General features: G+C 38.2%; 2 protein-coding genes across 2 annotated transcripts; both read right to left on the reverse strand.

Annotated features, from left to right (window-relative positions):
• Positions 1 to 2,591: 2,591 nt before the first annotated feature.
• LOC133706952 ((R)-mandelonitrile beta-glucosyltransferase-like) lies at positions 2,592 to 5,142 on the reverse strand. The gene is made up of 2 exons (XM_062132501.1): positions 4,443 to 5,142; positions 2,592 to 3,672 (listed from the first exon to the last, which is right to left on the reverse strand). The coding sequence occupies exons 1-2, from the start codon at positions 4,957 to 4,959 to the stop codon at positions 2,729 to 2,731; spliced, it is 1,461 nt and encodes a 486-aa protein (XP_061988485.1). The 5' UTR covers positions 4,960 to 5,142; the 3' UTR covers positions 2,592 to 2,728.
• A 19,406-nt stretch (positions 5,143 to 24,548) lies between these two features.
• Positions 24,549 to 25,788, reverse strand: LOC133744204 (uncharacterized). The gene is made up of 2 exons (XM_062172343.1): positions 25,260 to 25,788; positions 24,549 to 25,090 (listed from the first exon to the last, which is right to left on the reverse strand). The coding sequence occupies exons 1-2, from the start codon at positions 25,786 to 25,788 to the stop codon at positions 24,549 to 24,551; spliced, it is 1,071 nt and encodes a 356-aa protein (XP_062028327.1).
• Positions 25,789 to 27,113: the final 1,325 nt, after the last annotated feature.

Genomic DNA, 27,113 nt, shown 5'->3' on the forward strand with positions numbered 1-27,113 from the left:
CTCTCTCACACACACACCATAAATCAAGTCCACCTCAATCTCCGTCGGTCGGAGTATTCCGCCGGGATCTGAAGAATTGCATATCTCTGATCCTCGATTTCTACTCCAAAATTGGATCTCCATTCCTGATAAACGCCTACCCTTCGCCTACAAATCGAACCCTATCTCCAAAATCTCGATCTTTTCCGTGAGACTGTATCATGATGTTCTCCTCACGTCTCTAACCAGGGAGGCCAGTGCCAACCCCAACCACCTCTCAATTCCCCCCAAAACGACGCCATCTAACCAACATACACCCTCTACGGTAATGCACTCAGGTCTCTCGATTTCCCTTGTTTTTCGTTTGCTATGAAATCCTGATACCAAGTGTGTTTCATTTCATTCAAAAATAAAGAAACGAGATATGGCGGCCAAAATTGGGTCGTTCCAGCACAGCTTCGCGTGAGAGGAGCAAGGAGAGGCTGCTCTCAAGAAAAGGGTACTCAGATTTCGGGCTCAACAGCTTGGAATGCGGCGATGAGAGAGTCAAGTGCGGCTGGTTTGCGAGAATGTCTGATGGGTTGGTTAACTTTTGCAACAGCGTTCAAGATGTTTCGGTTAAACTGTATCAAATGGGCCGCTCCGATCCTCGGAAAGCTTACTTCGCCGATGGGCTTGTCGCTAGCGATTGTGTCACTGCTCATATTTTTCAAAAAGCCCCTCAAAGATGCTAGCCAATATTCCATCTGGGTGATTCTCACCGTTGTCGTCGTTTTCGAATTCAGCATAGGTATTGTTACTACTCTACTGATCTCAATCTCATTTTTGGTTTCTGTGCGATGTGATTCAGTAGTGATGGTTTTGTTGTCGTTTTGATGGTAAAGGTGCGACGTTGAACAAAGGGTTTAATCGTGCTTTGGGGACAATTTCGGCTGGAGGGCTGGCTCTAGGTATAGCAGAGTTGGCTATAATGGCCGGAAGCTGGCAGGAGGTTGTGATTGTAGTCAATATTTTCATAGCAGGTTAGAGTTTGGATCATTTGATATATAGAAATGGCTGGTTTTGCAGTTGTTCTGTGTTGAATTGACTGTTTTGGGGTTTGTGATGTTAGGTTTTCTTGCTAGCTATATCAAGCTTTATCCGCCAATGATCAGGAATGCTTTTAATGGCTGTTGGATTTCTTCCAATGCTCTGCAAATGGGTCTCTTCGTGGTTTTGGAGAGGAGAGAGAGAGAGGGGGGGGGGGGGGGGGGGGGGGGAGAGAGAAGACCCAAAAAGAAAACAAGAAAAATTCTTGCAAATTCTCCACACTAGGGATAACAGTTCTCCGTTTTAGACATATTTCAACACCAACACCAACTCTCTCTTCTGAGCAAAGTTTTGGATAAAAGATGGGTTCTGGAGTGCTTTTGCAAGGAAATTCATAATCTGTAGCTGTTTCTTCTCAGTCGTCTGCAACCGATCCTCCATTGCTCTTTTGCAGACCCAACTCGTGTAACCCTTCCACCGGCCGCGGTGACAAGCTTGAAGAAGATGAAGACGATGAACCAATTGTGCAAGCTATAATTTCTTCTTTCACTGCTACTCCCTCCATGGTTTTTTTCAATGACAACTCCCTCCATGGTTTCACCTTAAAGATGTGAATTTTTCATTCCAGACAGAGTTTCAAGACTTGGGTATTCTTAATTTGATGATAGGTGGACTCGATTTATGGTGTGAGAGAGAGACAGAGAGAGGACCCAAAAAGAAAAAAGGAAACTCTGACTTTTTGAGGGTATATCTTAGGAAGTCTAAAAAGATTAGAGATGAAATATTATTAAAAAAATGAAAGGGGTGCAGTTTGTAAATTTGGGGGTGCAAATTTCACCCCCCTTAAATTATTGAGATACAAAGACGTAAATCAAGAAAGATTTTCTTGTCAAAATATTTCTAATTAGCAAGGTGTTCACCTAAAGATCTGGGACGACCAAATTCCAATTGTTTCAACAATTGTTTCCAAATTCTAATTTTCTTGTCATCCACCCATAAAACTGACCAACTGGCAGCTACGTTGATTCGTTACGACGGCTGGGTTTAGATTTCGTCGCCCATTTAAATATCTGGACTAGTTCGTTACTTAAAAATGAAGGCGATGAGCCACAGTGCCATGCGTGCAATACCAATTCGAGTCGATCTGCAATTACATATAATAATATATATAGCTGGAAATCTTTCTCACATGGCCAGGCAAGACGACGATCAAGTTGAATTTTGCCTCCAAATTAATCACGAACACGCTTAACATTTGGCTTTGTGGAACTCCTCTCCACTCCACATAAATCGTTGAATAAAAATTTCAAAGTATACTATTTGGAGTATGAAGCTAGACAAAGAAAAATTGTTACGTGTCAAAGTATAAAGTGTTGATCGAAAAATTCTGATTTTAGAATATTGATTTGATAGGGTCTAAATTTGAGTTTTGAGCATGAGAATTAAAATCTAAATTTAAAGTACTTAATGAAATTCAGTAAATTAACATGCGTCAAGCTAGTTGTTGATAAACACAAAAAGGACCGACCCGTCCGTGCAATTTGGATGTCAAACAAGTCAAAAGCACCGGTAAAGAACAACAATTCTGACAAGTCATATCTCTTTTCAAATCAAACTTCGAAATAAACACATTGAAATTAATAAATATGATTCCAGCTGATACAGTCCAAATGCAACCAAAGCGATTGACTACAAACAAGTTTTTTTTTTTCCTCACGAATTATTTTCTGGGAGCTAGAAGCACCTGGTTGACCATTTTGTCCAAGTTCACAAAAGACGAACCCTTAGGACCACTGGCGGCCTCCATTGCCAACCTCTTCCATTCCAGAGCTTTCTTCTTCATCTCTTTCCCTTCTTCTCCCTCCATCAACTTCCTCACAAGCCCTTCTATGTAATCTCTCTTGGGATCTCCCTCAATCTCAATTCCTATTCCCCACTCTTTGGAGCAGTACCTGCAGTTCGTCTGTTGCTCGGCGAAGAAAGGCCAGCAGATCACCGGCACTCCGCCGCAGATAGTCTCGACCGTCGAGTTCCACCCGCTGTGAGTCAAGAACCCTCCGATGGCTAGGTGGCTCAGGACTTGTTCCTGAGGGCACCAACTAGCTAACATACTTCTTTCTCTCGTCTCCTGTACAAACTCTTCCGGCACCACAGCCGATGCTCCCCCAACTAGGTCAGGCCTAATCACCCAGAGAAACGTCTTCTTGCTGTTTGCGAGCCCCCAAGCGAACTCGATCAGCTGAGTTTCGGTCATCACTGTGATGCTTCCGAAGTTGACGTAGACTACAGAGTTAGGCTCTTTGGAGTCCAGCCATTCCAGACACTCTGTTTCTTCCTTCCAGAGATTCGACCCAAAGGTTTGCAACTCACTGTCGGGTGGGATTTGGTTGACTTGTAGGTTTAGGGGTCCGATGGAGTAGACTGGCGGTAGGAGAGTTGAGAGTGCTTCGAGGACGTCGTGTTCTATGTCGTCGAATGTGTTTAAGATGATGGCGGAGGCTTTCTTAGCTGCTCGTTCGGTTTCGTGGAGAACGAAATCGACCATGTTGTCGTTTGGGTCTGTGGTTCTGATGAAGGTTGGGATATCCTTTAAACGGATATCTTTCATGCCTGGTATCCAGTCTATCACGGTGTCCAAGTACCCGTTTGTTAAGTAACTAGCATCTGCAAATCAAAGCAATATAAAATGTTTAGTGCGCCATTTTTCATATACATATAATTATGTGTATTGATTTGTAATTAAACCAACATTAATGTATCAATACATTATTTTTCAATTCAACTTCATGGAAAATATGAGATCCTTGATATAGTATGAAGCTTAACTATCCCATTACTTAATGTGACGTAGTTTATTAACATATTAACATACCAGATAGAGTCACGTGTGATTTTTAGGCATTCCAAATAATCCATTCAAAACTTTGAAGTCATTTAATGGAAGAGTAAAGACCTATTGACTGTCCAGAATGCTACTTTGGAAATCAAGGAAGTGAGTTGGTTCAAGTTATTGATAAGTCATAAATAAAATTAATAAACAAATCAATCATTTAAGATAAGACACCTAATAGATAAGGCTATAATGAATAATCCACCACTATTTGGTTCTAATACATTTTCGATGTAAAAATCAAAATTCAGAAAGAGATGGGGACGTAGAATTCCAGTAGAAGATTTGGATCTACAAAGATCATCTTCCCATATAGATAAGAAGTTATATTTAACTGATTAGTTAGTTATTCCACACAGAAGATATATATATATTTTTTTTTTGAGAATGACACAGAAGATATATATAGTTTAATTAATTATCAAAACCCAAAAGCGTTCTTCTAAAAAAAAAAAAAAAACCAAAAGTGTTTATCATCGTTATTCGAAAACTGAGTTTGAAGTACCATGAGTTGTTGGGCCGAGTTTTGATTGAAAAATAATACCTTTAAGAGGAGTGTACCCCTTCTCAACAAGATGCTTATACTGAACGTAGCCCATGAGCCCGCAAGCACTAGTAGTCCAGAAAAGCACTTCCGGCACCCCAAGTTCCTCGGCCGCATCAAGAGTGAAGCTCATGACGCCATCAGAAACCACGCAGCTCACCGGCGGCGAGTCCACCTCAGAGTTCAGCTTCCCAAGAAGCTCCCTGAAGTGCGGGAGGCAGTACTTCCTGGTGGACTGGCACAGTGCCGGTATGTCCTGCGTGGCATTTGTGTCGGTAGGAGGGAGCCCATCGGGGATGGTCTTGAACTGAAAAGAAGGGAGGCCGTCGAGGGCGTTGGGGCCTCGGGAGTTGAGGAGGCGCCTGTGGTTGTACTCGGTGTTGACGAAGGTGATGTGGAAGCCCTTGTGGTGGAGGAGCTTGGCTAACTTGAGCATAGGGTTTATGTGACCCTGAGCTGGGTAAGGGATGCATACAGCATGTGGCTTGGTCTCTGCCATTAAACCATAGGAACCCATTTTTCTCTCTTGCTCTGAAACTTGGGTGAAGAGAAGTAATGCTATTGGCTTATACAGAGGTGAAGAGAAGTAATGGTATTTGGTTTTATAGAGGTGACGAGTAAAGAACACAATGCTATTCTTTGACGGGGTTAAATGTAAGTCAAAGAAATCCGACAGAATTAACAATTCACTGCAGGAAGTGAATCGTCAACGACGGCCAGGATCTCTTTCCCACTTATTTCGGCCGACTTAATTTGCACGTCATGGGGATGAAAGGTGAGAGCGAGAGAGAGAGAGAGAGAGAGAATGGAGAGTTGACCACGAGTTCAAGACAAAAGGCTTCTAGGTTGAAATGAATGCTTGATTTCGAAATTTTTCCTTTTTTAGACTATTCATTACAGCTCGTCCTTTTCATACTCTGAAGTCTCAACCCTCATGTTTTTTTTTTTGAAAGGGTCTCAACCCTCGTGTTATTTTTGAATTGATTTTTCTATTTGTTACATGTCAGTTACTCTGGAGTCTAGACATTAATTTCGAACGTGATAGCAGATTTGCCCGATCTTCTTCAAATCATTTTGGAAAAAAGATAAATATTTATATTAGGAAGATAAGAAAAGCTATTATTATTTATTTCATTTTAATTGTTACATGATATTTTTCTTAGCTTTCTGAAATAAGAGTGCTTCAACGCCGATCCGTAGCTTGTACGTGTCCTAGTTTTCGCCTAGTTGGTTAGAATAAGTTAGATCACTCTTTCATCCATTAAATAGTGCTACAGCGATCGTTCGTCGGCCTTGCCTGTGCTGGCTGTTGGATCAGCCCAACGATCACAGATCTGCTCTAGCCCCTTCCTACTTGCATCAATGGGATGAAATGAAGTTGCCACCCACCCCTCCCTCAAAGTTAAATATTGTAGGATAACTCGCCGTCATGGGTCACCACTATTTGTGATTAAATGGCATTAATGGAGTCTATGTACTTGAGCATGAGTGACGTTGATCCTAAAACTAATATGAACAATGTCTTACGAATCGGTATCCTAACATTCACAGATGATCACTTTGATCAACTAAATATTTAGTCCATTCATCTCTCTGTTTTATCATTAAAAACTAATAAAATGACAAATTAAAAAAAGACAAGATTTGTATCTATGTGGTTAGAAGATAACAAATCAATATAATCACGTTCATCTCCCTTTTTCTATGGAGCTGAGGGATGATTGACAATTATGGTCCCGAAGCAGCCCTATCAACATCATATGGCCGGATTTCTTCTTCTTTTATTTTTAATTTTTTAAATTTTTTTATGATTGCCGGAATAAGTACGTATCCAAGTTTACTAATTTATTGAAGATCACAGTCTAGCTACTAGCAGCCTAAAAGGGAGAGATTTTCCACCTAAGAGAGATTATTCAGAGCACCGCCGTGCATTTGCAACAACATAAATGAATGGTTAGATTGCATTAAATACACTTTTTGTTTATTAAAAATAAAGTTGATAATAAATATCAAGGGTTGAGATTATTTTATAAGGGTTGTGTCACTTGCACCGTCGGTGCATAAAATAATTTCCACCTAAAAGGACACATATGAGTTTACTAACCCACTTTGAAGCCTTTTAAGGACACATATGAGTTTTTTTTTGTCTTGAAATGACCATAAAAGGCTTCAAAGTGGGTTAGATCGTTAGAATTAACGTCCAATTTTGACGGAATCTGAGAAATTGGTCATGACTGACTGAAATTGAAAAGTTTGAGGGGTAAAAATTCAAAATTAAGAGTCGAAGGGGTGACATGATGACACCCCCAAACCTCAGGGAGGTAAACTGAAATTAATCCTTAAAATAATTAGTTGATAAATAATGATGTAATTACAATGATGTTTATATTTGTACTTATTGATTTTTATTGTAAAACGGTGAGATACTTTCTTATTAAAATTATGACATTTATAATAGATGACCCTTCATAATAGCGTTTATATTTGTACTAATTGCATTTTTTTTTAATTACTTAGCAAGATGAAGCACATAAATTGTGGCATGTCGGGATGGAGAAGATGGAAGAAAAGAAGACACAATTTTCAGAGTTTTGATAGTTACGCCGTTGTGGAGGGCTTTGCACAATTTAAAGACATCCCTAGCCATACATCCGGAGGAATATCAAATGAATTCAATCAACATACGCACACACAACCAATTGCTGAAAATTCTCCCATCAACTTGGACATGGATGTAGATGAGGTAATTGCCGGTGAAACTGCAGATCCTAAAGTTAGGCCTCAAGGAAGGAAGGCTGCGAAAGAAGCAATTCGGAAAGGAAAGAAGGCAGCGAAAGATCAAAGTCCTTTGTCAAGCGCTGTTGAGAGTATAGCGAACAACGAAATAGAGGCAACTGCGGGCAAGAAAAAACTCGATGAGGAATTCGCTCGAAGTCTCCAAGAGGAAAATCAACGAGATCGAAATTATCCGATTGCAAATGGAAATACGAAAAGAGGCATTCCTATTACAAGAGAGGGAAGAGCGAATTAAAGAGAGGGAAGAGCGTATTATGGAGATGGATACAAGTCACATGACGCAAACTAAAAAGCGTTATTTGTCAAGAAAGCAAAAGAAAATAGCAGAGAGAGAAGATCTTGGCGAGCAGACGCCACCTTCTATGGGTGGATACTATCCGCAACCCAATTTTGATGGTGCATTCCCACAACCGTGGTCCATTCCCACAACCTGCTTACCCCGGTGCATACCCACAACCACCTTACCCCGGTGCATACCCACAACCACCTTACCCCGATGGATTCCCACAATCTCCTTTCACCGGTGGATTCCCACAATCTCCTTTCACCGGTGGATTCCCACCACCTCCCTTCATTGGTGGATTCCCACAACCCCCTTACCCCGATGGATACTATCCGCAACCACCTTACCCCGGGGGATATCCTACACAACCACAATTTTCACCTTTCTCTACGGGTGATTCCACCAACCCTAACCCTAATGATGACCCTTCTAACACAAATTGGATTCCTAGAGAGGATGAGGATCATGATTTGAATAATTAGGTGATTATGCATGTTGCGTAATTGTATTGTACTTATTCCCAGTTTTTCATTTATGTAAGCATAAATTTTATGAAATAAAAGTTGTATTTGAAAATTCCTCTTATTAAAGCACACACCTTATATTCAAAATCATAGCACATAATAAACATAATACAAACCACATTAAAATCACACCAAATCTATTTCAATTTTCCAATTAAAAAAAAAAAATTCAATGAACAGTAAATCTGACTAGTCAAGAAACAGAACGGGTGGAAACCTATGTCCTGTGGCAGTGAACAGTTTCTTGACTGGTCGACCCCTTGCCTTTTCGACCTTGACATTTCTTGACTACGGGTGGACTTGCTCTAAAGGCTGGATTTTATATCTGGTCCAGTAATGATTGTTGGAATAGTTTCTTCTTACCAAAAAACACAATTTAATACTTGCCAAAAAAAAAAACACAATTTAATTACTGAGATATAAACTTAATTTGTCCAGTCGGTATATCTAATTACTGACATAAATCACAGACAATTCTCTTATCAAATTATTTCTAATTAAGTAATTAGTAAGGTTCACCTGAAGATCTGGGAAGACCAATTGACCAAATTCCAATTGTTTCCAACTTGAAACATGTCCGTTCAATTAATGGCGTGCATATGTTTTAGTTTTTAGAAAGGAAAAGGGAAAAATATACAAACAGTACCTAACATATGGCCCACTAATAACTTCAGTACCCAAGTTTTCAAAACTATCACTTTGGTACCCAGGTTATCTAGCCCGACCCAACTTTAGTACCTAAAACACTGTTGGCCGTTACGGTGTTAGCCACCTGGCAAACTTTGAAGGGTATTATGGTCCCTTCACTGTTCATCTTCTTCTTCCTTACACTCTCTTCGTCTGATCAGGCATCACCCATCTTTCTCTCTTTTTTTCTTTTCTTTGGGCTGGGTCACAATTTTTTTTTCCCACTCTTTCTCTCTTCTTCCTTTTTTCTTTTCTCTCTTCTTCTTCCACTCTTTCTCTCTTTCTTCTTCTTTCTTTTCTTTTTCTTATTTTTATTCCATTTTCTCCTCTTTTCTGTCGTCCCCTCCCCACCTTTTCTGCACTTTTCTTTCTCTTTTCTGTCATCCCCTCTTCATCTTTTCTGTCTTTTTCTCCTCTTCTCTTTCTTCTCTTTTCTGTCGGCCATCCTCATCTTTTCCTCCCTATTCTCCTCACCTTTTCTTCTGTTTTCTTCTCTTTTATGTCATCACCTCCTCTCCCCAAAATCAGCTCACCTCCTCTCCCCAAAATCAGCTCACTTCCTCTCCCCAAAAAAAAACTTGAGGAAGAACTTGGCAACCTAAGATTTAGCTCCCCTCAATTTAATTTTCTGGTTCCGTCCCTGTTGTTGGCGAGGGTGCCGTAGTTGACGCCGATGGAGTACGCGGTGGTGGCGAGCTGAAAGAGGAGGCGGGGGAGAGGGGGGGGGTGGCTGGGCTGGAGAGGAGGAGGCGCGGGGCTGCTGGAAGAATTTTTTTTTTTTTGGTCGTTGATAATGGTTAGAGAGAGAGAGAGCGAAGAAGAGGTAAAAAAAAAAAAACAATATATATAAATAATGAATTAAATATGAAAAGACGAAATTACCCTTCAATATATGCCACCTGTCAGACGCCGTTACTGAGTTAACGGCTCCAGGTACTAAAGTTGGGTCGGGCTAGATAACCTAGGTACCAAAGTGATAGTTTTGAAAACTTGAGTACTGAAGTTACTAGTGGGCCATATGTTGGGTACTGTTTGTATTTTTTTCCCTTTTAGAAATTAAGAAACTCTGATTTATGTCGATCAATTTATTATCGTTCATGACATTGATGCATCATGACAGCTCCTGCATATAAATCGAGTATGAGAAATATATATATATATATATATACAGACCCTATCCAGAGCGGAGCTCCGCTTTGAAAATTAACGTGTGAAGTTCGAGTTTTGGATCACTTTTCGGTCGCATATCCACATCTCGATCGTTCAGTTTTTAGGTACTAGTGTATAGATCATCCCTGCAAATTTTCAGCCAAAATGATGATCGTTAAGGCATTGATAATTGCTTTAAAGCTAGTACGGTTCAGGTTGACAGATTCAATCCGTCCATTGGTTTAAGAGAGTTAGATACCTTAACGATCATCAATTTGGCTGAAAATTTGCAGAGATGATCTATACAGTAGTACCTAAAAATTGAACGGTCGAGATGTGGATATGCAACCGAAAAGTGACCGAAAACTCGAACTTCACACGTTAGTTTTAAAGTGGAGCTCCGCTCTGGATAAAATCTATATATATATATATATATATACTATTATTAAGAGAAGAGAGTTTGCTCTTCAAAATTGAAATTTTTTACTAATTTAACCTTTATATATTAAAAAATTATGAAGCAGAAAATTTGGTATTTGTAAGCAAAGTTTTCCCACTACCTTTAACTTCTCGCCACACACATAGTGGGTGGGCTCTGTTAATATATATATATACTAGACAAAAAGCCCGTGCGGTGCTGCGGATATACTATTGATATCATTGAATTTACATCGAAACTACGACGTTATAGATATATTAGATACAACGAAACTACATTATACAATGTTGTACTTGTCCCAAAAGTCTGGTGCCTTTGCCAGATTCCAATTCTGTCATCTTAGCCAGACGTCAAAGACTACACATGCTAACTGAAAACTCTGGTGTCTTTTCCAGATTCCAAATCTGGTATTTTAGCCAGATTTCCAAAAATACACATGCTAAGTAAGTAGTTGTTTATGTGTATTGTGCAAAAAATGGTTAGGCTTTGCCAAAACTTGTGAAGGCTGGTAACTATTTACATTAAATCTTCAGATGAATCTTCAAGTCAATATGTAGAGATGTCGCCCTTGCAATAGAAGAAAGTAACATAAGAGTTGTATATCTTAAATTTTATGATTAGTGTAAACATTATAGGAGAAAGTAACTGTGCTCACGTTTTCAGAAATTAACTTCAACACATAAAACTTGCATTTCTTTATAACCGTTACATAATGCATCAACTATTCGCCAAGAGATAAACAGAAATTCGCCTATCATATCCAAACACATAGAAAAGATATGTTGTAAAATACAGAATCAATATGCTTTAGTGTGCTTATGAGAACCCAGCATAGAGAACAATAATGTAACTACACAAAGCAGTAGTTTGGTTTATATAGTGTGGATGCAAGACCCTGACTGTTACGTAAACTATACCGTCAATAACTGAAAAGCATGAGTTCATAGCATCACACACATCACATCTGAAAGTTGTTGACACAGAATTTGATAAAAATAAAAGGACTAAATACTCGTTACTCCTCATATTTTTACATGAAAAACAGTTTAGTCCAAAATTTTAAAATTAAACAGTTTAGTCTTTATTCTTTCTAATTCTCACACAACATGTCCTAAAATGACTATTATACCCCTCACTTATTTTTTATTTTTTATTTTCTGTCTTTTTATTTTACACACACACACACACACACACACACACACAGATATATATATATATATATGTGTGTGTGTGTGTATAGATATATATATGTATAGACATAGATATATATATATATATATACACACACACAATATATATATATGTGTGTGTGTGTGTGTGTATATATAGAGAGATATATATATATATGTATAGACATATATATATATATATATATCTATATCTATACATATATATATATATATATATATATATATATATGTAGAGAGAGAGAAAAAGACAAAAAAAAATAAAAAGTGAGGGGTATAATAGTCATTTTAGGACCTGTTGTGTGAGAATTAGAAAGAATAAGGACTAAACTGTTTAATTTTAAAAATTTGGACTAAACTGTTTTTCATACAAAAGTATGAGGAGTAACGAGTATTTAATCCAAAATAAAATTACTTCTGTACAGAATTAATCCATTATAATCTATGACCAACTTCCAAACCATAAGCAGCCAAATGTCCAAGATAGTTCAAGGTATGCTGAGAAAATCACTTAATACCATGGTACCTGGGGCAATAATTCCATGAAGATCGATTAAATTCTCCCATGAGGTTCCACAAGTTCACCTCCTTGGGAAGATTATTTGTTTGGTCTACTTTTGAAGCATGTGGGGGCAATATGTTCTTGTGCAAATTGACCCCCGCTTTCCTTAAACTGCAATGATGCAAATTGAAAAATTATATCTCGGTAAGTTATTTTGGTTAGACGTGCACTTCTAAAGTGTTTTAAGTGTATCGTCTAGCGTGATTGATTTGTACATCCATATTCCATATTCTATATAGTTGAAATGTTTCCATATTCTATTTAATTAGTTGAAATGTTGTAGATTCGTCCCCACAGCTGGTTTACTATAATATGATAATATCAGCATTAGGATTCGTCGCCCATTTAAAAATCTGGAATATATAGTTAGTTACGTATGCGATGAGCCACAGAGCCATGCTTGCAATTCCAATTCGAATCGATCTGCAATTACATATAATAATATATATAGCTGGAAATCTTCCTCAGATGGCCAGGCAAGACGACGATCAAGTTGAATTTTGTCTCCAAAGTGATCACGTACACGCTTAACATGTGGCTTTGTGGAACTCCTCTCAACTCCACATAAATCGTTGAATAAAAATTTCAACGTATACTATTTGGAAGATGAAGTTAGACAAAGAAAGATTGTAATGTGTCAAAGTATTAAGGGAAAATTTTGAGAAGGGTACATCAACTTAAGGCCACTATGCATTTCAGTACATCAAGTTCCAAAATATAAACTTTGGTACATGAGGTTTCAAAATCGACCCAGTATACATACACGACGTCAATGACGCCGTTAGTCTCGTGCCAGCTGTCGTATTTCAAGGGGTAAAACGGTCTCTTCACATTTTTTACTCTGAGCACCCAATTATCTCTCTTCTCTTATTCTGGGCACCCATATCTCTCTCTCTCTCTCTCTCTCTCTCTCTCTCTCTCTCTCTCTCTCTCTCTCTCTCTCTCTCTCTCTCTCTCTCTCTCTCTCTCTCTCTCTCTCTCTCTCTCTCAGAATAGAGGGCACAGCTAGATGGCTCATTAACGCACCCATCTTCTTCAGACCCAATTTCTCCGCCACACCACCACGCAAACTAACCCACCTCCGTCGCCCAAAATCTCATCTTTGAAGGTGCGCCCACATAGAGAGAAAACAGAGAGAAACCAGTTCCCCTCCCCCTCCACTCTTGCCCAGATCTTGATCCCTCCGGATCTAGATCGAAGGCTTAAGGGTTGGGGGTGGCCTCCTCGTTCAGGCTTTGTCCAGTTTCCTTGTTTCTTTACTTGTTGGAGAGTGGGTCTTCCCGGAATAAGCTCAATCGGAGTGGAGATTTTGTGGTGTTGGGTTCGATGTCCAATTCGTTTGCGGGAGATAGGGTGGAGGCGGCGCTTTGTTGGCCAGTGGGCAGGGATGGTGTTGCTGCGGCGTCTTCTTGGGGTGGATTCGAGTTCGGCGGCGCGAGCAGTGGTTGGTGGTTGGATCCATCCGGATCTCGTCGCAAATCCGGTGGGGATTGGGTGGATCCTGGTGTTGGATAGAGCAGCAAGCGGCGACGGGAGTTCCAGATCTGGCGGCAGCGGCATCTGTGCGACCGAGGGCGGGGTTCGAGAACGACGGCGGCGCAGTGACTTTGAGGGTGAGGTGGTGGTGGCGGGGTTTTCTGTGCAAACGGAGTCTTGGGCAGGTGGCCTATCTCCGGCCTGGGCCTTCTGAAGATGGCGGAGAGATATGGCACCGACCTTCTGCAGGTGGCCTATCTCCGGCCTGGTAAGCTTCCGGTCGCGGCCATGGAGGAAGAGAAAGGGGATGGGTTTGGAAGGTGGATGAGATATGGTGGTCGTGGACATGGAGGAGAGAAAGAGGATGGGTCTGTGTACATAGAGAGAGGAGAGAGGAGAGTGAGTCAGAGAGCGTGTGAGAGTGATATTGAGAGTGAGAGTGAGAGGAAACTGAAAGTACTAAAGTGCCCTTAAACAAATGAATAATGACATAAGGGTTAACACCGTTATTGACGTCGTGTACATATATTGGCTCGGGTTTGCAATTTGATGTACTAAAATTTATATTTTAGAACTTCATGTACAGAAATTAATAGTGGGCCAAACTTCAAGTACTATTTCTGAAATTTTCCCAAGTATTAATTAAAAAACTCAGAGTTGATTTTAGAATATTTGACAATATATTGTCAGATTGTGATTAGGTCTAAATTTTGAGTTCTAAGTTTGAGAATTAAAATCTAAATTTAAAGTAATGATGAGTAAAGTTTCTGCAAAGTTATTCTTATTAAAGAGATTATTATTTAATATCGATGTTATAAAAAAGTTGACCTAGTTTTCCTTGATGGAATTTGTTTAGATAGAAAGTATGCACCACATTAATAATAAGAAAATATTGAAACTTTCATGTCAAAAAGTTCTAAACATGCTTGATAGGCGTACACATGTTTTCGCCAAAAAAAAAAACCATACACATATCGGCTTTAACAATAAGGTGTCTTTCTTAACGAGTTATTATATACCCGCAACCTCGAAGATATGGCAACAACTCTAGAGAACAAATCATTGCCCCAGACACTTCCTTTTTCTTTTTATTGGTTGAAATGAAATGAGAGAAGAGATCCTGTCCATGCCAAAATTTATTAAAGAAAAAGAGAATTATAAGGGAGGGAACTAAGCCAAAATCTTTTCAAAATCATAAGATGCAATATAAAAAACAAGCTATCAAAATCAAAACTTTGGAAAATCCAAACTGTCCACATTACAATGCAAAGTAATGAAAGTTGGAGCTATGTTCCACCACACAAAATCAGTAGTCGACGTATATAGTTGGCTAATGCATTTGCAACATGATTCACTTCACAAAATATATGAGAGAAGTGAAAATGCATTTGAGAAATATGAAACAAATAGTTATTCATCCATTAAACCCAAAGTTGCTAAGACACCAGAGAAGAAGACTGAAGAAGTAAAAAATTAGAGAAGAGTCAACTTTTAACCAAACATATTTTCAATCTCTAACCAAAGCCTAGCTCAATATATAGCTTTGATCACCGCCATCACCTGTACGTAGTGCAACCGAGTTAGGTATGTCTAAATTAGAAACAAAAGCACCAAGAATATGATCTCTATAATCCCGAAAAACAACACCATAACCACTATGACCCGATTCATGCTTCTAAGCCCCATCAAAATTAATCTTCATCCACCTCAAAGAAGATGGATGTCAATTAACTTCTAAAATCTGAGGAGCGCAACGCAACCGCCATCAAAATCAATTTTGATGATCGACGACGTGGTTATGGATAATAAAGCATCCTCTAATTTTGTTATTCGTAATGAGCATGGTTCTCCTCTCGTGACGAGTGCAAGAAGTGTTGGTCATAGTCATACAATTAATTGCTCATGTTGCCTAACCATTAAGGCCCTCTCCAACTGATGATTCTATATTAAGTTATATAACTTTTTTTCTATATACCATCTCCAATTGGTTTAATAGAAAATTACATATAAGTGTCATTTTGAAACTTATATTAGTCATAAGGCCACCTAAATTGTTTTGTACACATAAAGCCACTTTAGGGCCCAAAATCATCAGCTCCTTTTTATGCTATACCTATTTTACCCTCAGCTGTCTACCATTAAAATTTATGTTTTAGTTATTCTCGATCTCTCTCTCTCTCTACCACGATGAAACTCTCTCTCTCTCTCTAGCTCGCTGAGGAAGACGAAGCTCTCTCTCTAGCTCACAAACGAAGACAAAGCTCTCTCTCTCTCTAGCACGCAGTAGGATCCAAAAACAAGAATTCGAAGGCATGTAAGCCATTCCTTTCTTTGAGTTTGAGGCTTCTAATTCATCATCTAGGGTTTGAAGATCGATTTTGTCTCTTATCTCCATCTTCGATTCCTGATTTTGCTTCTATAATTGTTATCAAGCTTTTGTGATTGTTAATCTAAGTGATCAATGTTTGAAGTGATGAACTGAGTAGCATGTTTTTGAAATTTCAATTCAAGTTCAATGTTTCTTTTTATTTCATTTCGGTTATGTTGCTTTGGTGGATATATTTCTGTTTCAATTTTGACTATTGAAATAACTGATTGTGTTCTGTGGACAATTGACATATTGTTGAAAAAGCCACTGATATAATTGCGAATTGTTACTAATACACTACAGAAAGGCTGCTGTAATAGTTAAACAAAACTATGTACTGTGGATTGTTTGTGAGCTACTCTATGTAGTTTTCTTTTTGTGCTTTTGTTCAAATCAAAACTAGAAGCTGATTATCTAGTTGAAAGAGTGCTAGGTTCGCGGTACAACACATACTGATGTCTTTTGTTTTCATTAAAATACTTGCTTGTTCATATTTTTTGTATTACAAAATTCTCTTATTTTTTATCACATCAGGATGAATGGTAGTAGCTTTTATAACTATTCCAGCAGTCTTTTATAACTATGAGAATAGCTTTTTATACCTATGTCAGTAGTTTTTCAAGTTGTTGTAGGTAGCTTGTGTTTCTGTGTTTTTGAATTTTGTTTTTGACTATCTAGTTGGTAGAGTAGTAGGTTAGCAGTGCAACAACACACTATTGCCTTCAGTTTTCATTAAAATACTTTGTCATACATTTGTTCTTACGGAATTCTTTTACTTTTCACAATCAGTAGTTTTGTTCAATACCTTTCTATAACTATTCCAGTAGATAACTGTGATATCAGCTTTTTACATGTATGTCCGTAGTTTTTCAAACTGTTGTCAGTATATTTTCTGTTTCACTTTGTTTCATAGTATATTTTCTGTTTCACTTTGTTTTAACTGATATACATATAGAATGTTGCTTATATGAATTTTTGTGGATAACTGACATAATGCAAAAAGTTCAGTTTATTGTGGTTTATAAGGATCCATTAAGCTCGATTTCTATTGTGAAGCCTTCATTGACCAGGAGGTCATTTAGTTGGCCAAAATCTGTTTGAATGAAGTATGCTGTAGAAAGTGGAAAGGCAAGATCTATCAAGTGTGTCGATCTGGTGTGGTGGAGCGCCAAAATAAGAAACCATGTACTGCAACTATATGAAAACTGGCAATAGCACACTTCAGAGTTGGAGTATATTAGTACAACAGTTGAAGTATTCTTGTATACCGTTGGTAGTAACATTTTACAACATTAGCAATAGCTTTCTAGATTGTTATGAAACTTCGTGATAATTTCAATGATGTTTAATGTAGTTTCCAAATAATGAGAATTATATTGGATGTTGTAGTTTTCTTGATCTGTAGTATAGCACTTTGATTTTAGCTTTGTCCTTTACATCTCCAAATGATTGACTTTCAAGACATTATGCATTGTCTTTCCGTGCATTCATTTTTTGTATGTATGGTTACTCATGAACAATATAACATCAATAACACTCTCAATACTTACTCTTTGTCACTATAACTTTGATAAAACTAACAATATAACGTCGACATAACTATCATTTATCAATATGAACTTGGATCATATCATTCTTAATACTTAAAATTGATATAATATTGACAATAACCTAGATAATAGCATTCTCAATATAACAATGAAAATAGACATCACTATCCATTTTATGGTTGAAATTGAAATAGAACATACATTGTAATGTCATTTGCAAATGTATCCAATAACCAACAACATGATATCTATTACCAACAATATTAAAGACTACTGCCAATACTTAAGAAAGGTATTGTCTATATTACAAAAAACTATTGTCTACACTTTAAAAAGCTATTGGCAATACTTAGAAAGAATAAAACCATATTATCCCTGCTTTCCTCTTGTTCATTTCTTTCCTCTTTTTGGAGTATTTTTTCCATTTATCAGGCCATACATGAACCTTGTCTTAGACTGCCTTCCTTTTGTGCTATTTGATCTGATTGACCATTGAACTCCTAGCCTTCTCTACAACTGGTTCTTCTTCAGCACTAGGAATGAGCTATACCATTTTGCTTCTTTTCGTTGTTGGTTTGCTCTCCTTATTTCTCTCTGCAACCTCTTCTTCTTGAGCAGCAGCCATGTGTTGTGAAGAGACCTACACCACATAATAAGTGAAAACAGTGAGAAAAACTAACCATTAAAGCTATTGTCAAACTAAGAAAACTATTGTCAAGCAACACAGAAGTTATTGTTAAAGACTATGGAAGCTACTCCAACAAATTAGAATTGTCACTGTCAAGTAACACAATAATCACAAAAGCTACTATAAAAAACTAGAAAAGCTAATGTCAAGCAACACAAAAGCTATTGTCAAGGAACACAAAAGCTACTATTGAAAACTCGGAAAGTTATTACTAGGACACAAAAGCTAGTACCAAGCAACACAAAAACTATTGCCAAGGATCACAAGAGTTGCTATTGAAAACTTGAAAAGTTATTACCAAGCAACAGAAAAGCTACTCCCAAAGAGTAAGAAGTTAGTACCAAGAAACACAAAAGCTATTCAAGAGATTAGCAATGCTACTCGAAATAATAAAAAAAGCTACTAACAAACTGCATAAAAACTACTCCCCCAGAGACTAGGAATGATACTGAAAAGAAAAAAGAAAAAAATCTATTGCCAAGGATCAGTAAAGCTACTTTCAAAAACTAGGAAAGCAAAAGATAACAAACAAAGCTACTATTTAATATGAAAGCTACCATGGAAGGCTACAAAAGATACTCACAAAAACAACAAAAAAGCTACTATAAAGGACGAAACAAGCTACAGTGGAAGACTACTAAAGCTACTTCAACATGCCAAGATACAAAACGTACCACCAAAGAAAACAAAAGCCAGTAATGAGGTATTTCAAAGCTACATCTAATGAATAGGAAAGTAACTGTCAAATAACAAGAAGCTATTATAATAGATATGTAAAGCTATTGTCAAAGAACCATAAAGCTATTGAGATAGAACTAAAAAGCTCTTGCTAAACATGCAAGCTGGTAAGCCAAGTTGCTGTTAAAGATAATCTACTATCAAGCATCATGAAACATACTACCAAACATTCTAAAAGATACTTCAAAGCAAAACAATTGCTACTGCGAAATACTTCAAACCTACTAGCAACCAACACAAAATCTACTACCATAAATTGTGAATGTTACTGCCAAGAAACACAAAAGTTACTGCTAATCTATTTAAAAGCTACAGCGAATGAATACGAAAATTACTGACAAAGAAAACAAAAACTACTGCCAAGTATTCTGTCAACTAGAGAGAAAGCAACTGCCAACCAACCAAAGAGGCCAAGTATTCAATCACACTCAATTGTGACAGGACCCGCCCCAGATTTCACCCTAAAATCCGAAGAGGCCCTGCGGGGCCCACCTTAGAAGAAATTCTACCAAAAATTTGACAAAACTTCCCCTAAAAATGGACAACCCAAAACCTGTAGAAAAACATTTACACTTCTAAATCATCTATCCTTATTCTCCTGGAGCCACCATGCTCCCTAAAACACAACATCTCCCATTTCACAAACAATTCTGAACTTAAGAATATTAATCTCATAGGTTATCAGAGCAATCTAATGTACATGTGTACAAAAGAATAAAATACAAGATAAATGACCGATATTTTATAATGCGGAAGCTATGACAGCTATGCCTCAACCCCATGTACGCCCGACCTCAAGCTAAACTGGCCTGCAAACTGGGCATTTAAAATCGAAGGGCCCAGGGGAAAACATTTAAAAAACCGTTAGAGTGAGTGGACGAAAAATAAGTAATTTCGAATGAATATGTAAAACTTAATGCTTTCCCAAGTTATTCTCTAAAACCTCGCATGCAGTAACAATCTTGAAAATACTGTGATCTTAATCACGTAAAAATAGAACATCTTGCAATCTCTTAAAATCTCATCCTCAATTGGAAAATAATAATATACTGCATGCACATTTAATTTAAAACAAATGTCCACTCACAGTACTATTTAGGAGATCACGCATACGAGTTCCTTCATCGAGCAATAGCTCGGTATATCGCCATGTATACAATTATAATTTGTGAATAACAATCTGGAAATTAAATACGATTCCCACATCAAATCCTCATAAATTAACATTTCTATTTCTTCTCTGATTAAACCAAAACTTTATCATTTGCACCAATTCTTTAATTGAAGGTTTCTAGGGCAAAGCTAAGAGAAATCCGATAGTGGAATTCTCATAATCCATTACCAAACTATTGAACTTCGGAAATTCTGATTAATATCCAAACCCCCTCCAACTTCCACCAAACACCTATCCATAAATTCGTAACAATATATACTACTCAATAGACCAAAACAACTCACCAGGAACGGCCGGACGCGCCCTCACGCGCCGCCACAAGCGGCTGTGCCTGGGCCCCACGCGCCGCCGGTCAACCACCACATCTGGCTACCAAATTTTACCAACATCATCAACTCAACATTCTAAGCATCTTTCGTAACTGTGGCCAAGTCAGAAAATACCTCTAAGTGGCCGAACAATTAAGCAAACCGAAGTAGAGTAAAATTTTCTAATTATGCTTTCTTCCTCCACGCTGCAAATCGCTTCAAGATATTTGGGGAGCTTCAAGTACGCCTCAATGCGCTTCTAAAAAGCCTGGCTTTGTCGCCGGAGGTGGCCGGAATTGAGGTCAACAGACACATGCTACAGTAAACTTCTCGGCCATGGTTCGCCGTTTTCCGGCCAAGACTTGACGAGCTACCACCGTACGTAGGCGTGTCCAGGAGGAGGAGAGGAAGCCAACGGTGGTCGCGGTTCGCTCCCAGGTGGCCGGAATCGAAAGGTGGCCAGTGGTGCAGAGGAGAGAGAGAGAGAGCTCGGGGAGAGAGAAACGGAGAGGAGAGAGAGAGAGAGTGGTAGAACTGATCTACCACAGTAAATTTTCGAATATATATACTAATTTACCATGAACAGTAACTTTACATTTTGGCTTATAACTTTAGCATACGAACTCTGATTTTTACGTACCACATATGCACGCGCTCGGTTTAACGTCCTCTACAACTTTCATGAAGAACATTTTTTCAAATTTTGACCCGAACAAAAAGTCAACTTTTAGGGCCCCCTAAAATTTCGAAACAGAGCCAAACAGTAAATGTAAATGTCGTTTACCCATCGAAAGACTCGTAAACTAATAAATTTAGGTTCGGGACGTTACAAATTGTGGGCAACCCATGTGCAATTTTTTCACAATTCAAATTTGTTGGTTAGAGATGATTTGGCTATAGAAGTTACTATTTGGATGAATATTGTCATATAGTGTTGCATTTTCCTGAATAGAACTTTTTTTTTTTTTTGTTTGCAACCATCAGCTGGAGAAGGCCTAAGAGAATGTTTGCTTAAAGCTCTAGATTAGAATTTAAAAAACAAAAATCCAAGTTGAAGATGATTCGAAACTTATTATTAACTACATCAATGGAAATTAAAGTTCACCTTGGAGATAGACTTAAAACGATATAAAGAATGGAGAATTAATTAGAGTCCAAATATAAGAATTATTTAGCGTCAGATGAGTATATAGTCATGTAGAGTTTAGGTCAGATTTGAGAGTATACCGGAATAAGTACATAATAATTTATCCTTTGCAATCATGAATTCAAAGACTAAGAGATTGTAATGATGAACACCTTGAAGAACCATGAGTAGGGGAGGAAGTAGGAACTAGGATCATTTAGAGTTTGGGCGGTTAAGATTTATATGTGATTAAATTTTGTTTAGTTCCTGTACTTTGCCTCTAACATCGTTTCAGTTCCTGACATTTCAAATTAATCCATAAAGTCCCTGACCTCACAATTTCACTCCAATTAGTCCACTCTGTTAGGGTTTCATCAAAATCTACCGTTAAGTTGCTGACGAGATAATCCATTCCATGGCATCTCAGCTTAATTTGCATGCCACGTAATTGAAAAATTGGCCAATATACCCTCTAACATTTTCCCCCATTCTTCTTCTTCACACCCAAAATCCAAAGCATAAGAGAATCACCACCACTACCACCATAACCACCACCGAGCCCAACCACCATGAACCTTAATTCTCTTTTCCTTTCCTCCTTTGCTCACTAAAACCCAGATCCAACACTGTTATCCCTTCTTCTATGTTCTAAACTCTCAAAGCAGTCACAAGTCTCCAACATCACCACACCCAATCTAACTCTACAAGTAGCAAAATAAAATTTTCGATCAGCTCCAAAATTCTAAAATTTCAAAGGCTCCGTCTTTCGTGTTTGAACCCCCGGGTGATGAAGAATATTCCAAAGTTGAAGAAGATTTGTAAAACCCTCGCGTTCTCGCACTTCTCAATCCCCATGGGACTTCGCTTCCTACTTCGAAACCGTCGCCGAAGAACATGCCCACCAGAGCACCACCTCCATCGATGACAAAATCTCCAAAACCAGCCAGCAACTCTCAGTCCCTCTCCCCAACCCGGACGATGCTTCTAGCTTCGGATCCAAATCCGAGAGATTGGGCTATGTTAAGCCCATGCCGATTCAGGTTTTCGATAACCAGAGGCACCGACTGGATCCTTTTCACCTCTTCCTGGGCTCAGAGGAGCTCGTGTTTCAGGTTCTTTTGCTCATCTTTTACATACTTTTCTTGGATGTTGATGAACTCCAGATGGCATTGCAGGGACTTGAGGTGGCTGTAGAGATCGTCCTCATCGGAGGATTGGTGCTGCTCGTTGAGCTTTAGGTTCGATCTTCCTGATGGGAACGAAGCTGGTGGCTTCGCCGCAGGTTTTGGGTCCAATACCATCGCTGACGCTGCCATTGTTACTGGCACTCTCAAGCCGAACCAAATGTAAAATTGATCGAGATATTGACCTCCGAATGTAAAATTGATTCGAAGACCCTTGACCACGGTGACAGTGCTCTTCTATCTCTCTAAGCTCTCGAAGCCCATGGATTCGGTGTGAGGAAGAAGAGGTTTGCAACAGGAAGAAAATAGAGAAGAACAAAAAAAAAATTAAAGGGGGCAATCAGGGGTATTCTTGACATTTTACCATTCACCGCACTCACATGGCGTTGAGTTGGCATCTAAATTTGTGCCACGTCAACTAGTTAACGGAGCAATTGGACGGAGTGGACTAATTGGAGTGAAATTGTGAGGTCAAGGACTTTATAGATTAAATTGAAATGTCAGGGACTGAAACGATGTTGGAGACAAAGTATAGGGACTAAACAAAATTTAAACCATTTATATATAATAATATAACACCGTCCTATTTAAAAATAATAATTAAAAATATAATCAGAAAAATAATTAGTAAATAGTTAATAGTATATTTTTGTAATTATCACTCGTGTTTTCATTTTGGTTGGTAACTGCGTTCTAAAACTGTAGTTTTCTATCTTTTTGGATGGGGTCTGGACCCCTTCAAATATCATAGTAGTTCCGCCACTGGCATGAGTGACAATTTGAATTTCTTTTAGTTTCCGTATATCTATCATATGACATTTGTTTGACTTGTAAAATAATGTTACCTAGATTACAGGTCGCTAAGATACAAGAACGTGAAACGTTAGCACTCATAGTATGCGGTACGTAATATACATATTGTGAGCCCCAGAAATATTTAAGGAGCTAAAGTGAAATTGTTCGAGATTTAATTTGTAATCTCGATAAGTACTAAAGACACCTGAGAAATTTTTCTGAAATTTCGGGATTATAGAAATTATTAAACGGAAAAGAAAAATATAGCGATGCGTTCTCAGCCGTCCCAAATGACCACCTCTTCATCAAGACCGTTGAAATTCATTTAAAGAAAGGCTATATAAATGTAGAGGATAGATCAGACACCACAGATTTCTCTAGAATTCTTAGCATCGAGACCCATTTCCTCAACCAGGAAACCCGCGCCGGTGACCCGACTCCATCTCTGCCTTTCGGCCACGATACGGCGGCGCACCGGTGCGGTTCGACTGCTCTTCTCATTGCCTACCTTCCTACGTTTTGGTTCATCCAATATCCGATCGAGGGAAGAGAGTCGAACGCCAGAAGTTTCTGGTTTTCCGGCTGCAAATTCCGATGTCTCCGCAGGGACGGAACCAGAAAATTAAATTGAGGGGGGCTAAATCTTAGGTTGCCAAGTTCTTCCTCAAGTTTTTATTTATTTAATGCTAAGCAGTTTTATGTCAGAAATATCAATCAACTTTGGAGACCTATATTTCTCACCTCAGGAGAGCATTGATAGAATTGTAAGGAAGATTGAAGAAGATGATCAAAAACCTAGAAAAGAGAGAGAGCTTCATATATTGATGCAGAAAAATACAACCTTGCACACCATATATCAGACTTGTTTTCTACTTTATACTTCTACATTTACTTAATACGAGTAACTTTCCCTTTTTACCCTTAACATCCCCCCTCAAGCTGATGGTAGGAAACTAACATCAGATTGCAATAGTAACAAAATGTTGTGATTATAATAGAAGTGAAGATTCTTGCTTCAGCCAGGAGGAATGAGCGGCAGTAACTGAGAAGCATTGTCATGTGGCCAATGTAGTCATATACTTGGTTGAGAGGAGAAGGAAACAGCCTTAGCTTGAAGTTCTGAAGAACATGGTAATTGAAAATCATAGTGATGCCTGTGAAAACATTCTGCAGCACTGTGACCCCTCTTGAAGCAAATCTGACATTGTAAAGAAAAACCAACAGCAACAACTTGCCTAGGAGCAGATCTTTGGGGACAAGTTTTAGCAATATGACCAAATTGTGAGCATATTTGACAATTATCACCAGGGAAAGAAACACTCTGATGACGAACTCCACCAGAAAAATCATAATCATGACAACCATTTGAATTCCTCAAGTCTTTGGACTTCGCAGAGCCAAGATTGTTGGAAATACCACCAGTGTTGTAGCACTTTGAGTTTCCACAATGATTAATAAATCCTCTAGATTGCACAGAACCAACATCTAACTTCCTATATGCATAGCAATTATAATTTCGATATGGTCCATGAGAAAAGTTATGATGGTACCTGCCACCACCTTTACCTTGATTCCTTGGATGAAAATATCTTGTGAGAACCAAGTTGTACAATCCTTGAGTATGTGCACTGACATGATGGGATTTAGAAAGCTAACAGTCTTGGTTTCTTGTAGCTGTTAAAGTCATTGGAGCAGAGGCAATGATCTTTTGTTCTTGATCAAGAGAGTCTTGGTTTCTTGCAGCTGTTAAAGTAATTGGAGCAGAGGTAATAATCTTTTGTACGTTCTCGATCAAGATCAGCTTCAACATCTAAGAGTAGTGTACGAAGTTCTGTTAGAGATGTAGATGATTCCTTAGTACGAATGATCAATCTGATAGTTGCATATTCAGCATGTAGCCCATTCAAGATCAAACTCACTATTTCATCATCGGGAATAAGAATTCCAGCTACAAAGAGTTGGTCCCGAACAGTTTTAAAGCGTTCCATATACTTGTCAATACTATCATTACCTTTCCGGATTTTCTGCATGGATGTCTTTAGCTCAAAAGCTTTGAACTTTGAAAGTTTAGCATATCTATCTTCAAGGGAATACCAAACTTCTTTTGAGGTTTTACTCCCAACAATGAATGAAAGAGCTGAAGATGACAAAGTACCAGCTAGTAGAGCCATTACAGCAGAGTCATGCTTCCTCCAGTCCTTATACTCTTGTGTAAGCTCAGGGGTAATTCCAGCCTCTTGTGCAACTTTGTATCGTGAAGGACAAGGGATAGACCCATCAATATATCCCAATAGATCACACCCTACCAACATTGACTCGAGCATAAATCGCCAAGCTATGTAATTAGTGTCATCTAGCTGAAAAGTGATGATATTGGAGAAGTTGGAAAGGAGATAACTGTCCAACTGATTACTATTCATGATCCTTGTAGTATCGGATTCTTCTTCACAAGAAACCAAATGCAGAATCACCCAACTACTTCTGAACCCAACTGTACCAGACACTTTAGCTTATCTAATACAATTGCAGAAATCACGCAAATACTACTGAACCTAGTAACACCAAACACTATCCATTCTGCATAGTCTTCTCCTAGCAACAACAACTAATTCTTTACCAACTTTCAATTTTGGACAATAACCATTTCAAATAGTAGCAACAGCAAAGAATTGAATTCCATATAGTAGAAACAAAACTCCAACCACCCGTCGAAAACAATATTGCCAACGGAAAAGCTTCTTGACTTTCACTTCTGTTCAAATGTACTCAAAAGTTCAACTATGCTGCAATTATTTGTCCAAGAAATCACTATTTAGAGAACAAGGCTTCACAACACTTGTGTAGAACATAAGCTTTAAACTACCAGCAAATTCAGACCACCATTTCATCAATCTTCTTGACTACAGTACTCAAACAATATACTTCTTCCAAATTTCTTTGTCAACAATCAATCAAGCATAGAAATCATACTTCAATCACAATCAATTCGAGAAACCCCAAATCCTAACAGTAAGAAGCTCTGAACTAAAATCTCCAAATATCTAGGGTTTGTACACAGATCAAGATTTCAACTTGTCACTGATGCAACTACTTTGAGCTTCAGAAATTGATTACGAACAAAAGTCATATAAATCCAAAGCTTCGATGAAGGAAAACAACCTTGAATTTCAACAATTTGAACTTGAATCAAATTGACGAAGATTTCACTTATCTAAACCCAATTGGCTTGAACACTGCAACTTGACGAAGAAGGATGCTGAAGAACTAAGCTAGAAACCTCTTCAATTCTTGAGAGAAACTAGGTCACCGATCGACCTGGCTCTTGATACCATGATAGAATTGTAAGGAAGATTGAAGAAGATGATCAAAAATCCAGAAAAGAGAGAGAGCTTCGTATATTGATGCAAAATAATACAACCTTGCACACCATATATCAGACTTGTTTTCTACTTTATACTTCTACATTTACTTAATACGAGTAACTTTCCCTCTTTACCCTTAACAAGCATAAGCTCTGAAATTTTGTGGGATTGTATTTCTCTATGTCTAGTGTTTTCCTGTAAAAGGATTTTTCATTTGGAATCTTAAAACTTATGGAATATTGATTGGAATACTGGAGAGTCAGAACAGAAAAAAT

The sequence above is a fragment of the Rosa rugosa genome, chromosome 4 (genome assembly GCF_958449725.1).
Source record: "Rosa rugosa chromosome 4, drRosRugo1.1, whole genome shotgun sequence".
NCBI lineage: Eukaryota > Viridiplantae > Streptophyta > Magnoliopsida > Rosales > Rosaceae > Rosa > Rosa rugosa.

What these genes read in the sequence shown, in the direction of transcription:
- LOC133744204 (XM_062172343.1), bottom strand. Translation starts at nt 25,788, where the DNA reads ATGTTGGTAGGGTGTGATCTATTGGGATATATTGATGGGTCTATCCCT. An exon ending in AGCTGATCTTGATCGAGAAC is followed by an intron (nt 25,091 to 25,259) that starts GTACAAAAGATT and finishes CACATACTCAAG; the next exon opens with GATTGTACAACTTGGTTCTC.
- LOC133706952 (XM_062132501.1), bottom strand. Translation starts at nt 4,959, where the DNA reads ATGGGTTCCTATGGTTTAATGGCAGAGACCAAGCCACATGCTGTATGC. An exon ending in GGGGTACACTCCTCTTAAAG is followed by an intron (nt 3,673 to 4,442) that starts GTATTATTTTTC and finishes TTTGATTTGCAG; the next exon opens with ATGCTAGTTACTTAACAAAC.